The sequence below is a fragment of the Melanotaenia boesemani genome, chromosome 5 (genome assembly GCF_017639745.1).
Source record: "Melanotaenia boesemani isolate fMelBoe1 chromosome 5, fMelBoe1.pri, whole genome shotgun sequence".
Classification (NCBI taxonomy): Eukaryota; Metazoa; Chordata; class Actinopteri; order Atheriniformes; family Melanotaeniidae; genus Melanotaenia; species Melanotaenia boesemani.
This window is the reverse complement of record NC_055686.1, coordinates 37,533,771-37,549,194: the sequence shown is the minus strand read 5'-3', so window position 1 is coordinate 37,549,194 and position 15,424 is coordinate 37,533,771. Positions and strand designations below refer to the sequence as shown.

At 36.7% G+C, this 15,424-nt stretch overlaps 1 protein-coding gene across 1 annotated transcript; it reads right to left on the bottom strand.

The window, feature by feature from the left end:
* Positions 1 to 9,314: 9,314 nt before the first annotated feature.
* On the bottom strand, positions 9,315 to 15,071 carry LOC121639345. The gene is made up of 14 exons (XM_041984506.1): positions 15,007 to 15,071; positions 14,852 to 14,934; positions 14,522 to 14,698; positions 14,115 to 14,222; positions 13,947 to 14,006; positions 13,618 to 13,692; positions 13,195 to 13,329; positions 12,944 to 13,078; positions 12,792 to 12,860; positions 12,601 to 12,695; positions 11,760 to 11,886; positions 11,481 to 11,598; positions 10,833 to 10,909; positions 9,315 to 10,154 (listed from the first exon to the last, which is right to left on the bottom strand). Exons 3-14 carry the CDS (start codon positions 14,663 to 14,665, stop codon positions 10,044 to 10,046), a joined length of 1,254 nt encoding a protein of 417 aa, XP_041840440.1. The 5' UTR covers positions 14,666 to 14,698; positions 14,852 to 14,934; positions 15,007 to 15,071; the 3' UTR covers positions 9,315 to 10,043.
* Between the last annotated feature and the right edge of the window lie 353 nt (positions 15,072 to 15,424).

The window sequence follows — 15,424 nt, the reverse complement described above, 5'->3', positions numbered from 1 at the left end:
ACAACTAACAGTGGCAAATCTTTTGACTGTCCGTCATGCACTACTACACTACTACAGTTCCATCACCGTAAGTGGAGCTGAATATATTTAATCCTTTAATTAGGAAATATAAATTATATAATGTTTAAATTGAACAAGAAAATTACTAAATTACTCTTTTTATATATATATGTATATATATATATACAAGGCCTGAAAGAAGAACTTGAGAAGGCCTGGAAAGTGAAGGCAACAGTGGTGCCCGTGGTCATCGGAGCACTTGGGGCAGTAACCCCCAAACTGGAAGAGTGGCTACAGCAGATCCCAGGACAAACCTCAGACATCTCGGTCCAGAAGAGAGCAGTCCTAGGAACAGCAAAGATACTGCACAGAACCCTCAAGCTCCCAAGCCTCTGGTAGAGGACCCGAGCTTGAATGGATGAGAGACCGCCCACGGAGGGCGAGGGGACAATTTTACATTATATTATATATGTATATATATATTGTTTGTTTTTGTTTTTTTTTCTTTTTTTTTGGTCCAAAGCATAATTTTTTCCACTTTAAATGCAGCATGAGGTAAATAAGTGAACAACTAAGAGACTCTTCTTGTAAAATTTTGTCTGCTTTTAAATGACGAACCTGGTTATTTACAGAATGTAACATCTTGTCTTTTTATCTCCATAAACTGCACAAGTCTCACTCTCATGGTGACTTTTGACCATTTAATTTCAGGATTTGTAGAGAGAGTTGATCTCCCAAAACTCTGACCAGACATTTAGAATTTTTTTCAGTCACAGATCCATTTGCTGGTGTGTTACACAGCGCCATAAAGCAAAATGCAACGGACATGTGATGGTCTGTGCTGGAAGAAAAAATAAAAAAATATATAGTTAAGTGCAGTTTCTCGGCCTTGGGACACTGGAGGACAATGACAGCCCCAGGAGTCTGCATAATGAATAACATTTTGTCATCAAAACGACAGCGAAGCGTGAGGTCAGGAAGTTAGTTAGTGTTGCTTTAAATGCAATACTGGTTTGTGCTTGTCTTACAGAAACTTGTCCAACACTGCCCCCCTGTGGAAATTTAGGGTGCATTTTGATGCAAAGTCCACATTTATTGGTTACTTTTGTTGTGTTTTTTATATTTTGTGTGTGTGTTTAATTATTGAACAATGACAATGGACTGGGTCCAAGAACGATGGTAAAACTGCCCAGCTTACTTGTTGGTCCTGGACTGAGATGGTTAACAGCTGGTCAGTGTCATACTGAACCACTTCCTGGAGTAAAAAGGCCAGTAAGAGACCCTGCCATTTGGTGAGAAGACATTAGGCTGCCACCACCCCTAAAACCACTGCCAGTGGGTCAGTGAGTGGCTCACTGGCAGTAGAGGAGTCAGATTTTACTGCAGCTGGATTGTAAAATCTAACTGTTTAATAGTTATAAATTTAATTTGTTATATATAAAAGGTGAAAACGCTCCTCATTTCCTGTCATTGCTCCTGTCATTTCTCATTCATTCATTTTCTTTAATGCTTGTTCCAGTTCAGGGTTGTGTCAGAGTTCATCCTGGACAAGTTGTCATTTTACAGCAGGACCAACACAGAGAGACAAACAACCATTCATGCTTACACTCACTCCTCATCATCTCTCAGTCTTTAAATAAAGTTAGGGGGAAAACATGTATTTCCTCCATCGTCTTTTCAAAATCATGTTTAAATGATAAGTCTTTGTGAGACAAAAGTTGATAATGATCTATAGTCTACTTCTCTCCCTTTTAAATGGCTGGGGAGTGGTGTTTAGAATAAAGGGTAGAATTACAATTAAGATCCAGACTAAAATTAGATGTAATCAAATGTTACAAAATATGTGATCAAACTATTCTTGGGATCTATATAATTTACTCTTCATTGGACACTATTCTGCATGGATGCTGCATGGATACTTATCCTGTTACTTGCTTTGGTAAAATAATCATTTATTGAAAGCAGTTGGAGTCAAGATATATAAACGTTGCACAAAAAGTAAAGAAATTTGTTGTTGGTTGATTATTTCTCTTCTGTAATAAAACCAATTGCTGTTTAATTATAAATCATTAGAAAGCATGATTAGTCACCTTTACAACAAAGTATAACTGGTAAGGACTGTTTCTGTGGTATGAACACTGTTAAACATGTGGGTACTACCCCACCAAAAATGTGCCAAAATCCCCTGTAATATTCTCACGTTGGTGATCTTGTTTTAATTTAACTGGTGGATTTGATAATTGTACTCTCCCACTGCAATACAGAAACGAACAACACATTATGGTCAGTTTTTGCATTATGTCACCAGCCTGATCACACGTTGCTGTAGGATGGTGTCCCATTCCTCTAACAGGAGTTGTTGGAGGTCAACCAGTGTGGTTGTGTTGGTCACTGTAGGAGCGACAGCTCGCCCTTGCTGATCCCACAAGTGTTAGTTTGGGTTAATCTCTGGACTAACGGTGTTGCTCATTCCACAGGAGCACGGTCCTTGCAAGTTATACCTGTAAAGGTTGCAAGGTGACTAACCAGGCGTTTCAATAATGTATAATAAAATAATTGGCATGATTAAAGGGGAGAAATAATCGGCCAAGCCTTAATTTCCTTACTTGCTGTGCTAAGTTTAGATGATGTCAGTGAGCTTTATCACTTCATGTAAGACTTCAGAGGAGCAACAACAAACTAGTAATGAATCAAGTTTCCATAACTCTGTGCAAGAAATGTCATGGATTGTGGAAGCTGAAGATGAGGAAGTGAGACCAAAATGCTGGACTGAAACACCAGAAGCAGATGGAGGTTTAACTAAACCAAAGCCACAACTGTAGACGAGACCACACAACTAACACACAATTAGCTGAATAAAAGTACCACCTGGAGCATATATACAGAAGGACTAATTACAAAAGAAGAAGCAAGTGTGTGTGAGTAATTAGTGACGGGAAGCAGGAAACAAGAAGTAAAGCTCAAAGAATACACATGAGAAAAACAAAATAAAACAGGAAGACAGAAATAATAAAATGACAAAAAAAAAAACAAATAAAAGTTGAAAACATAATAAACGGCTACAGAAGAAAACCGGCAGGTCATGACTAGAAATCTGTCACTTAAAGGGAAGTTATGAGACCAGGCTGCAACTATTTGCCAGATTAGCTGCAGAATGAGATCATGGGCTGTGTGGGGGTCATGTTCTTCATTTTCTGGTTGTACTTTTGGGTTGTGGTTCTGGTTTCTGTCATTAGTTTCTGTTATGAGATCATGGTTTGGGTTTTTGGTTTTTGTTAGTTTTTTTCTTGTGTGCTCTGTGGTTTCTGTTTCTGCCTCGTTAGAACACCTGGTCTAATTACTCATCCAGTTCACCTGTTCCCCATTACTCCCTCCGTGTATATATGTCCTTGGTTTTCAGTCAATCCTTGTCAGATCCTCTTATGTGGTCATATGCGGTACATGTTGTATGGATTATCCCTGTCTTGTGTGGTTCCCTGTCTTGAGTTTTGGGAAATAAACCTTTCACCGATTCTGCCTCCTGTCCTGACTGCTTGTAATTGGGTCCTCACCGCCACCACAGTTACAGCAAAGACATGGAGGCAATATGCAACGTTCTCGGCTTGGAATGGATAGACAGCAGGAGTATTTAAATATTTGTCTTTGTTTTTCTGTTTGAGTGATATTTTGAGGAACAGACAGCCAAGAAACTTGGACCCTGGGCTTTACCTTTTTATAGGCGACCTTCATCGCATGCAACCTGCCCTTCAGCTAGTGCTCAAAGTAGAGATGGGATTTATGGCTCTTTGAAGGGAGCCGGATCTTGAGGAGTTGTTCTTTTCAAAGAGCCATTCAAAAGACCGGTTTGTTCTTACAATATCTTACAAAATTTCACAATATATGAGAATGACAAACAATCAAAACATGTGCCTATATAAAATCTACAAGATTTTTAAAAATTATAGGAAAATATAGATTTTAAAAAAAGGACAAACCTGAGCAGTCAGTGCAAATTCTAGTAAATCTTTTAGATAGAACTCACAGTATTTGTTTCCGAACAATACTCTCTGCCCATAGATGCTACTGCAAACAGTAGCTTTTCAAAGCCAAATCCAAAATGGCTGCCATCCCAGAACAACTAGCAAGCGTTTGGGTCTGAAATCTTGGTTGAAATTAACGAAGTTACAGTAAGAGTACTATTTATTTTGTAGCTTATATTTCCAAATGAATATTTACTGTATTGAAGCATATCAAAGTTTATAGTAAAACTACGTCAAAAATGTGTAAATCTAATATGATACTGCAGGTTTAGAAAGTAATTGTAAATCCCTCAGTTATTGTTTGCATTTCATGATGCAGTCTGCATTATGCCAAACCCAATACCAAATTAAATGTTTTCATTATTTAATTAAGCTAATTAAAGACTGAAATGTCATCATTAATATACATTTGGTGTGTTTATGTTTTAGGTTTATACAACTTGCTCTCATCACTTGGATCTTCCAATGACTTCCCTGCTAATTATTGACATAGCTCATCAGTTTTCACACAAAACATTAATTGGCTATTATAAGGTGTGTTATCATCTTCAATTCTGAGAGGAAATTAAGGCAATTTCTACCACAAGGCAATATAATACAATGACCAATACGCTTGTAAACAGGTTACTGTTTGAAAAAAATAACAAATCAAACCAATTGAAATGTTTAAAATATTGTAAATGCAGTGGACCCCATTTGTTTTAGTTTCTAAAAGAAATATTCTTGTTGCATAATTACCATAAATGCCTGACGTATCAAATATGATTGATACAGTGGTATAAATTTATAGCTGTCATTGTTTTTGTATAACCCCAACAGAACTATAGGGTAAGATATTTTTTTTATCCCAAATTCATATATAATCATTCTTATTTCTGCACATGCTGCAGCTGATTATAATCCACAATTCAGCTGTCAATGCTTGTTAGACAGAGTTTACTTATGTCCTTAATAATGTTACTTGTCCATTTCAGTGTATAGCTTATGCATGTGACAGGAAATAAGTCAGTGTGTGTTCACCTCAATAGTGATGATGTTGTGGTTGTGTTGTCTGTAGTTGAGTACAATAGTTCTTGCCTTTTGGCTGTACTGAGTCAAAGGTTTATTTCCCTTCTTTAGTGTGGTTTACTTGTTCATGGTGTGGTGTTTATATAGTCGTATGCAACACACATGTTATTATCATGGGTGGTTATGTTATGTAGGAGGTCAGATTTCCCATTAAATTGTTTTCGTTCAGACCATGATGAAGCAGCAGAACACTAACTGTGTATTTCCTCTGTACAACATATTGTCCTTTTGGATTATCATGGGGCGATTAAAGAAAGGACAAAGAGCAGAAACAGATCTCTGGAAAAAAGCAGGAGGGATAAATGTAGTGATACAGGCATTTGTTGCACATGGCTTTGGAGAAAAGAAAATTACAACTAATTCGGAAACATGGTCTTTTTTAGCTCAGCAGCTTTTTAATGCTGATTCAGAAAAACTTTGTAAATGGTTGTGTGGTATATGGATCCAAAACAGAAGAGAGATTAGAGGACAGGTATTGATGAAACAAGGAGAGAAGCAGCAAGAGAAAGAAATGACTGGTAGAAGAACGAAAGAGAGATGCTCTCCTACCCCTGCTGAAAGTGACACACAAGTAAAAGAGGAGAATCTACCAGGTGATACAGAAGAAGAGATAGACAACGTCAGAGGGAGAAGAAAGGATGACAGAGGCTCTCTGAAATCGGTAGAGTTTAGAGCAACAAAACCTGGACCTAAGGTTTTCAACATTGTTATTAAAAGAAGGGCATGGAATAAAATAAAACCTTTGCCAGGCACAACAAGCCTTAGGCCACCATGGACAGACATACTGTCCAAAGAGTTCATGCAAATCAACCCTTGCTGTAATCTCACCCTTCCTACATGTATCTGCAGTGTGCACATTTAAGAGATGCAAAGCGTTGTATGTGTTCATAAGAAAACAAAAGCCTGGAACTATGAAAGAAAACATAACAATCAAAGTGCTCAGATATGGTGAAGTCACCCATCCAAAAAATGAAAGGAAATTCCGTCCTGCAAGCTACAGAAGACGAGGGGAAATTACCAGAGCTCTTCAAAAAGGTGTGAGCAACTACCATTATCACCAGCTCAGCAAAACACACAAGGATGAAATTTCTGCAGGCAATATCACAAGGAGTCTAACTAAGGATGTCTTGAAAATGATATCATCTGAACTGAAAAAAAGTATGCGACTCCCTGATGATGTTTTGCTGGAACTAATGCTAACACAGTAACAGTGCAGTACCAACATTTCCTCAGGTGGTTACATACAGAACCTGCAGGTGGACCCATTTGGCCTTCATATATACATGGATGCAAGTATACAGATTTTAGTGGAGCATCTCAAACTCACGCCAGTTACCCTCCACCTTGATGCTACTGGCGGAGTTGTTTCAAAGATTCCTAATAAAAAAAAGAGTACTCTACTATGCTCTTGTACTGCCAGGGAAGGACAAAGATAGGCCACCTCTCCCCATCTCTGAGTTAGTATCCAATGAACATGCCATCCCAACTCTTACGTATTGGTTGATGGAAACAGTCAGAGACCTTTCCAAGTATACATCACGTAGGGTAAGGCAGGTAGAGACAGATTACAGCTGGGCACTAATGAATAGTGATGCTACTGTCTTTCAACAAGGAGAGTATTTTTGCCTATCTTGAAAGAGCCCATGATGTGGTAGCAATGAAAAAGTGCAGCAGTGATCTTCACAAGTTCACTGTATGACATCTTTGCTCTGCCCACATTCTTAAAGCTGTCTCTCATGGGTTTGAAAAAAGACAGCAGACAAAGGACTGCAGGAGTACGCCACACATTGCTTTGCTGTGCTGTTGAACAGTACCAGCATGGATCAAAAACATGTGTGTGCTTTTCACTGCAGCCGAGGACAGTGATCTGGTCAAACATGCCAAGAGAGGTCTGGACATGTGGATAGGCCATATCAAAGACTTTAAAGACGGGCATGTGGAAGGAACCAATGATGACCATGAATGTGAAACAAACAGAAATGCAAAGACAGTATCTGGACAATCTCCATTTACCAGCGACTTTCAGGCTGTTTATCACCAGACAAAATGTCAGATTGAATTGCAGTCAGAAACGGGGATCAAAAACTGTTATGCCTGTCCTGGAATACTGGATGTTCTTTTTGACCACTATCTAGGCATATTTCCACTGTGGAGTGGGGTATTACTTGGCAATCTGTCTAGATATGCCAAAGATAGAGTCAGCAATGGAACAACAGAAACCCAGAAGACCCTAGAAACAAACTGACATGTTGAGATGTGGTTCAGGATTGTGAAACATTCCATCCTGCAGAAGAAAAAGTACCTCCGTCCAGCTGATTTCATACATAAAATGTATGGCTCTCTGCAAGGCAGATACAAAGAACACATAATCCAATTGTCTTTTTACATCAATAGTAGAGATAATTAATCCAAGCATTCAACACAAGTTTTTTGTATTAGGCTAAACATTTTTTACAGTATCTGCATGCACCAAGCAGCCAGGTATTTGTTGTGGATCCTACTGGACAAAATGAAAAGCTTGATTCAGATCATGCCGCAACCAGATTCAGGTAAAAGTAAATTTATGCATTTTTTATGTTGTATTATATGTATTTAATTATTTCTTCAAAATATTAATACCCATACATCATTTGTACAAACTTTTCTAAGCTCTGGAATTTAATATCATCTTAAATACTTTTAAGACATATCTATGCCACTCAACATGACAGCAATGGCCATTGTTTCAAATGAAAAGCTCATCATAAAAAAAGATTATTTATTACATTTTGTATAAGGAAAGATTTAAATTGTGCTATTGTATTTAGATTTAGATTTTCTTTTGGATATATTTTAACACTGAAATTGTAATTGGTACAGATAGTTGTGCTAGCACACTATGTGACAGCTTCCCATCATTGGTGTGGGAATGGGTGAATGAGAGGCCAAATTATTAGGTCTTTGGATAAAAGTGCTGTATACGTGCATTCCATTTACTATTTACCATTACTATCATACAAACATAAAGTAATCTGGGGCAAACATATCTTTTCTTAATTAGAGAATACTTCAAGATGCGAAGGACATGCCACAGCAAAAGTGACTGGGTGGACAAAAAGTGGACAGGTGGGGTTATAAACCAGACCAGGACATAACATAACAGGACACCTTCAGCTGTGGAGTATTGGTGATGCAGGTGAGTATTTTATGTATTATAGTACTCTGTCAACACATGATCTTTCAGTTTAATGCAGGATTTTTTATTAAAATCACAACATGTTCTGCATGATGGTCCAGATGGCCATGAAGGTGGTGGAAAACCACCCTTATGTCCCCGAAGACATGAACATTGACACATCAAAAGAATCAATGTCATCCAAGCGACTGGAGATGGCAGCTGAGATTCTGGAGAGCTCTGGTGTGTTAATGAAAGAAAAGTTAAATCAATTTAATAGAAATTTAACTTTTATATTGAAATATACTGTACATGCTTTTTGTTGCAGTTTTTGATGAAGAGAGAAACAGACACGCCCCCTGGAGGTGGCCCAAAGACGTGTAGGTCAGTTATTTTATTTTATACAACACAGCTGTAGAAGGTGATTACCACAAGATTGCTTCCTAAAACACATGTTTTTACAATGCAATCAGCATGAGCTAAGCATATCTATACATTATCAGTATTTTGTATATTTTGAAATATGTCACAAGTTGCCAGATGAGTAAAATGGTGTGAATGTGAGTTTTAAAATGGCCTTGATCTACCATGTCACATTTGCAAAGAATAATGTGAGTCCTTTATTATCAGATAATGAGTAAAGATTTTATAATTTAAGATCAGATTATCTGAACTCAGGCAGTTAAGTCCATGTATAAGATTTTGTTGTTTTGATTGTTTGTTAATTACCTTTTAGCTTCAGTGTGACTCATGCAAACGATGGTTCCACCAGCTGTGCCTTGGCATGACTACAGCACTCCTCAACAGGTTTAAGAAAGGAAAATGGAAGTGCTGTCTCTGTTGCTGATGTACTTTTGTAAGTTGTAAAAATGTATCTTATTTTTATATAAACACAATAGAATATTTTACTTTGGACAACTGAGACAAATACCATAAAAATGCATGTGAAAATCTAAAATGTTGATAAATCTATTTTTCAGAAAATCAAAGAAGTTGCCTCGTGGCGGGGGGTGAGGCCACTGGTGACGCCTGGGTTGGGCGGCCGGGCTATTACGGGGCGGGCTGGGCACTGCGGTCAAGCCAGCCGCTGTTTGCTAGTGCTTGGTCAAATCAGCCGCCCCTGTATCTCGAATGCGCATTACAACTAACATTTACGGTACACACGGAGCTGCTGTCAAAGTACCCATCATTGTTCGAATTGATGTATTTCTGTCCAACTTTGAGGAAAGATTAAACATCTTCTGTCCATAAGTAGTCAATGATTTTGATATTTTCAGATACAGTACTTAGTTTACTACCACCACAAGTCATATGAAGGTCTTCTACTGTGTACTTTCAGAGTAATCAGCTGTCAAAGTACCCATCATTGTTCGAATTGATGTATTTCTGTCCAACTTTGAGGAAAGATTAAACATCTTCTGTCCATAAGTAGTCAATGATTTTGATATTTTCAGATACAGTACTTAGTTTACTACCACCACAAGTCATATGAAGGTCTTCTACTGTGTACTTTCAGAGTAATCAGCTGTCAAAGTACCTATCATTGATGAACTAACTGCATGCTTCAATTACTGGAATTCCTTTAATACAATAAAAACACACACAAACACTTAACAAATTTCAAAATATAACTTAATCTGAGCTTTGTTGGATTTCTGTAAACAAGAAGATTAATGTAACCCACAAATTAGCCTGTAGCCGGTACTAAAGGGTCTGTCTCTCCAAATTTTTTATTTGCTCCATGTTGGGATCTGCATGACTGTTCACTGAGCGCCCATGAATGCAGTGGCCAGAGCTCTACACTAAATGCAGACCGAGCAGCTCCAGTCACTTGCCCTGGCCTTTAGGAGTTGCTTTTCGTCCATCCCAAGGCACTGTTCATGATACCACCGTTCACAGGTATCACACTGTATCTGTAAAATAAAATAAATTTTAAAATAAAAACTATATTTAATTAAATTAAATTTTATTTATACAGTATCTTTCACAATTGAAATTGTCTCCAGACACTTTACAGAAAGACAGAGCCTGACCCCTGAGCAAGCAGTTAAGGCGGCAGCAGGACCTGGCTCATAAAGGTGACCTAAAACTCACAAGCAATCATACATTCCTATTTCTTCTATATACCCTATGTTGAAAATTATTCCGTATTGTATCTAATTTGATTAAATCATTGATCACTCTAAATCTCCCAACACCTAGAATGATGACTCTTGACTAAAAAAATTTAAAACACATTATCAATATCAACTTAAAGTTTTCATTGTGTATATAATTAGAAAAGTCTGTTTCCTTAAATTAAAATGTGTGATCACAACTTATATTCTATTCTTTATATGTGTACATTTTAAAGCCATTACCATGCACTTGAGAAATTGTTACTTTTGTATCTTTACAGTATATCGTAGTATCATTATCCCAGAATCTTCCATGAAGATTAATAGAAGAGCAATTGTCCAAAAAATGTAACTGTCCACATATACCAAATTGATTTGCACATTTTAATAGATAGCATACATGTTCTACTTATTGTGGTAATATATGGTGAACCCTAATTATAAATGCTCAATCAAAAGTGTACAAGCACCCACCCAATCAGTGGTGGGAGGTCCTTTTCCTGGGGGCTTTGAGACAGCGCACATTGCGCAATTATTCTCCATATCAAACACTGCAAGAAAAGAACAAACTGTATGTCAGTAAGTAGAGTTAGCTTTATACTGGCAGCAGAACTACAGTTCAATAATACATGGATTTTCAAATATATTACTTAAATTCAATCAACTCTGGTAATAATTGGAGGACTGGGATGGGGTTAGAAGTGACATGATAAGATACCAGATACCATAAAAAAAAAAAGTTTCTTCATTTTCAATAAATCAAAACTAAAGTGTTCCAGTCTGCTTGGAACACTGTATTTGTTTTGAAATTCCTCTTCTCCTAATACAAACTATGATATATATTGATTCTTAGATTTACCAAAGAAATAACCGATACACTAAATATTTTCATTATGCGTTTATGTAAGATTAGAGGTTTGGATTGGGGCTTATGTATATAGACAGTGATGCTGTAGGCTGCCAATGCCAGAGGATGTGGCTGTTTCAAAGGTAGTTCCTTTTGTTTTCAAGTATTGGATTGTATTAAATGAATAATTCATTAATTATTGCAAGTTAGTCTCCCTAACTACTCACTGATGACTTTTTTACATTATATAACATAAGAACAAGAGACTTACAAACCTGAACCATTAAGTATAGACAAAGCCAACTTTCTCCTCTCACAAGCCATCTCTTTCCTGGATGTCCCAAAAGACAGTACAGGCAAAGCAGGAAAGGCCTCCATCACTGCCTTTGCCATCTAACAAACACATATATTGAAAAAATTTAATCTGTGCTGAGTTATTTGCATTTAGAAGCAAATTACAAGCCAGAAAGAAGATATCTCTGAAGCTTGCTCAAGTAACATATATAGAAATAAATAGACGATATCATAGTTGAAGAAGTAAAGTACAGAGTTACCATGGTGACAATGACTCCACAACTGCTACTGTCACATTGAACTGGATGCTGCATGGTTGTGCCTTTCCACTTGATAGTCCCCCAGTTCTCCTTGCCATAGCAAACTGTTCTCATCTTGAAGAAGTCCCTTGAAACAAAGTGGAAGAGTCTCTTATTTTACAACATGTAGGGAGAATAAAATACCGTTTAGACCACAAAGCACAGAATAACTTTTACAGCACTACAGGATTGGAGATGTCTGCCTTTGCCTTACTGTTATTTTAAGAAAAGGAGAAAATTTTACTCTCATCTCCGAAAATTTCTATACAATGCTTGTTGTTTCAGTCAACTCTTAGTACTGTGTGTAACGTCATTGCTTGTGTTGTGTTCAGTGAGGCTCCACAATTTTGGATTTTGAATGTATGTATGAAGCAATTTTCTTTTACAAAATTGAATTAAATAATGATGAAAAAATGTTATGGCAAGAGCATACATTTTTATTAAAAAATAATAAAAGTTGTAAAAGATTTTTTGTTAGCAGTTGAAAACTATAAGCGCAATAATTTTTTTCTGTTAAAATACTTTCATAAGTTGAAGATTATTTACTTTAATGGTGTGCTTATAAAGCAGCTAAAATACTGTTTGTATTTGAAAAATTAATATTAAACAATCTTATTTGTATTATTTTGGAGGTTTTCACCTACTTCTACTGCTTCAGTAACACAATAACACAAATCTAAATGACCATTGTGAGTGTAATCCAGTTTTTCCTTCACTTCTCATCAGAGAGTCATCCTGACAAGTGGGGAACACTGCACAACAACCATGTAGCACATGTTGTATCTTTCAGTTGCTGACTTACTGCACTCTTTTAGCAGCTTCTTCAGACTGTTGCTGTTCTTTTGAATTAGCTGCTGGGTCCACCAGAAAGACTGAGCTTGTGGCTGGCAGTATGTACTGCAACAAATGTGATGTTATTTCAGAGCAATTTCAAACAAAGAAAGAATAAAAAAAATAAAGGATCTTAATACAAGTTTCCCAACAATCACTAACCAGCAACTTCCAATGGACTCCCTCAGTGTTGACAAAGGAGAGTATAGCTTGATAATCATCAAATTTTGTCTATTTAAACAATAGAAAAAGTTTAATCATTTGAGTGAAATCTTGCTAGTATTAAACACACACACACATACACACAAAAGTACCTTTGGCATGGCATGTCGTCTGAGCTGATCTCTTTTTCCAAAGAGTATCACACCTGCTGTGTAATGGTTAAGAATGTATATGGAGTCTCCAGTTTTGTACTGGTGAGCAGAGAGGTGTAAGATGCCCTCAATAACCTAAAGACAATCATTCAGATGAAGATATGACACAAAATTAGCCAACAAAAACACAAATAACATGACAAAAAAAAAATGAATAAAATGTTATGGCTGGATTTGTATTTTGTGTATACCTCGCCTGTCAGCCACTGGTGAGGTCTCAGTGTTCGTAGGTCAGTGTGGTGGATCACCAGGTTGTTCCCCCTTATATGGCTGGGGAGCACAGCGACCACCACTTCTGTGTTCTTCCGTTTCCACAGTGATGTAAGCTGCAAAGAGAAATTAACAATTTTACAACTTATTAAATGATCAGCTTTAACATATTTGTAATAAATTATATATAACTTTTATTTACAAAAGCTGTAAAATTAAATGTTAAAAACATTTAAGTAGTCTATAAAGAAGGAAGACAGGAATAAGACATGAAGTGATGTATACAACAATATATTTGAAATTGTTTGAAGTTTTATGGAATAACATGAAGCTTATCTAAATATGTACACTTAAAAGTACTTAAACTTAAAAGTAACATTATTACTTAGGAAGATGATCATTACCTTCTCTTCTTGATCAATTGGAAGTTTCTTCTGGTCACTGGGCATTGTTGCAAAGCCAGGTCCTTCTTTATCAAACTGAACACATTATATGCATTAGACAAAGGCAAACTGGCATGTATTTGAAAAGTCTAATTCAAATAAAAAATAAATAAAACTCAAACTAATTCAAATAAACAGATTATTCAAGTCAACTGCATAACATTTTTTTTTAAAAAAAAAGATTTTTGTTGGAGATTTGTTGGCATTTTTAACTCCACAGTGCATTATAAACATTAATAAATGTAATTTTCCTACACAGAAAAATAAAGTACATCATAATCTTAACTCACCTGTGAAGGCACGTGTTGAGGGGAGGGTTGCTGTTCATGCACATCAGGAATGGTTGACTGCTGAGAAGTTGTGAAGAAAGTGATACAGACAAGTGCACAAAATTCAAACACCCAGTGAAAGATAGAATGTGTCACTCTGAAGAAATTTAGATCATGTTCTTTCCTTACCTTCATATCTTTTTTTTGGAAATGGAAGGGCTTGGAGATAGGTGAAACATATACACCTCTCCTTCTCTGCTTCTTCTGTTTCCACCGTTCCACATCTACCCTATGAGTCTGGATAATAACAAAAACTGCACTAAGTCTTGTTAATATGAATGCTATATAGTAAATTCCATTGTCTGATTATATAAATATATTAAGGTGTGCAAGTACTAGTATGTTGTTAATGCATGTGACAACTTTTTGGTTACGGTTGTTAGGAGTGTTAGTAATTCTAGACTTAAAATGGTTCTGATGCACATTAAGAATACCACATTAATATGTTTAAATAGAAGCACACCATGTAAATACTGCTTTAAATGGAAACTCTTGCTTTTAACAAATAACAAAGCCATCCAGGTTCTTATTCATACCTTGCTCTTTATTTTCTGAGAGTCTTGGTAATCTCTGAGTAGTGCACTATGCATGACCTTGTATGTCTGTACAAAGTCATCCAGTCTGGTCATCCTCTTCTGTTGAAACCTAATCTTTTTTAGGTCCCATTGGCTCTTCTCCATTATGCCCTGGGTTTTATTGTCTGCGGTGTAATTCTGTTCAATAATGTCGTTAGTGAAATTAGTATTAGTATTAGTATAAAGTGCAATTTTCCCTCGAGAATCAGCAAAGTATATAAATCATGTTAGTATGCATTAACATGCTATATCTTAAAGTGGTGGTTAGCTTATGCCTAAGACTACATTTACCTGTGCAGATGTCTGGGAAGCTCTCTGGAAACGCTTTGATAGCTTTTCATAGAGCTGACCTCTCCCATGGCACCCAAGGTCCCCTGCAGTAAAAACACACAACATTAATAAAAATAAGAATAATAATACATGCTTTAAAAAAAATGTTAACTCACCCAGCAGTAAGCCAGACCACAGCACAGCCTGTGGGAGAAAGTGCTTTTGCAACTTGGGGATGAAGTTGGGACAGAAGTAGGCATTTGGTTCACCAACTTCGTCCAGTGGGGATCCCTGGATCACAATTTTAAAGTGTTCATCAAATGGTGTAGGGCCCAAATCACTCTGTAAATGATAGAATCACATTCATGCCATTAATAAAGGTTACTTACAATGCAATATTTGTGTGTCCATGCAGTTGTGCCTGGGAATATTAGATGGATTAATATTCTATGTGCATGGAGGAATTTCCTTATGAAAAGAGAAATATTCATTTTGTGTCCTCATCTTACTCAAGAACACATAACATGTGTTTTCGCATTTACACAAATGATGACCTACCACAAACTCATCCTCAGCAACATCCGGGTCTTTAGT

Excerpts from the sequence above, each read along its gene's own strand:
- LOC121639345 (XM_041984506.1), bottom strand. The coding sequence starts at position 14,665 with ATGGAGAAGAGCCAATGGGACCTAAAAAAGATTAGGTTTCAACAGAAG. Across the intron at positions 13,693-13,946 it reads CTCAACACGTGCCTTCACAG|TTTGATAAAGAAGGACCTGG; the intron begins GTGAGTTAAGAT and ends TAATGTGTTCAG. Across the intron at positions 13,330-13,617 it reads CAATTGATCAAGAAGAGAAG|CTTACATCACTGTGGAAACG; the intron begins GTAATGATCATC and ends TTCTCTTTGCAG.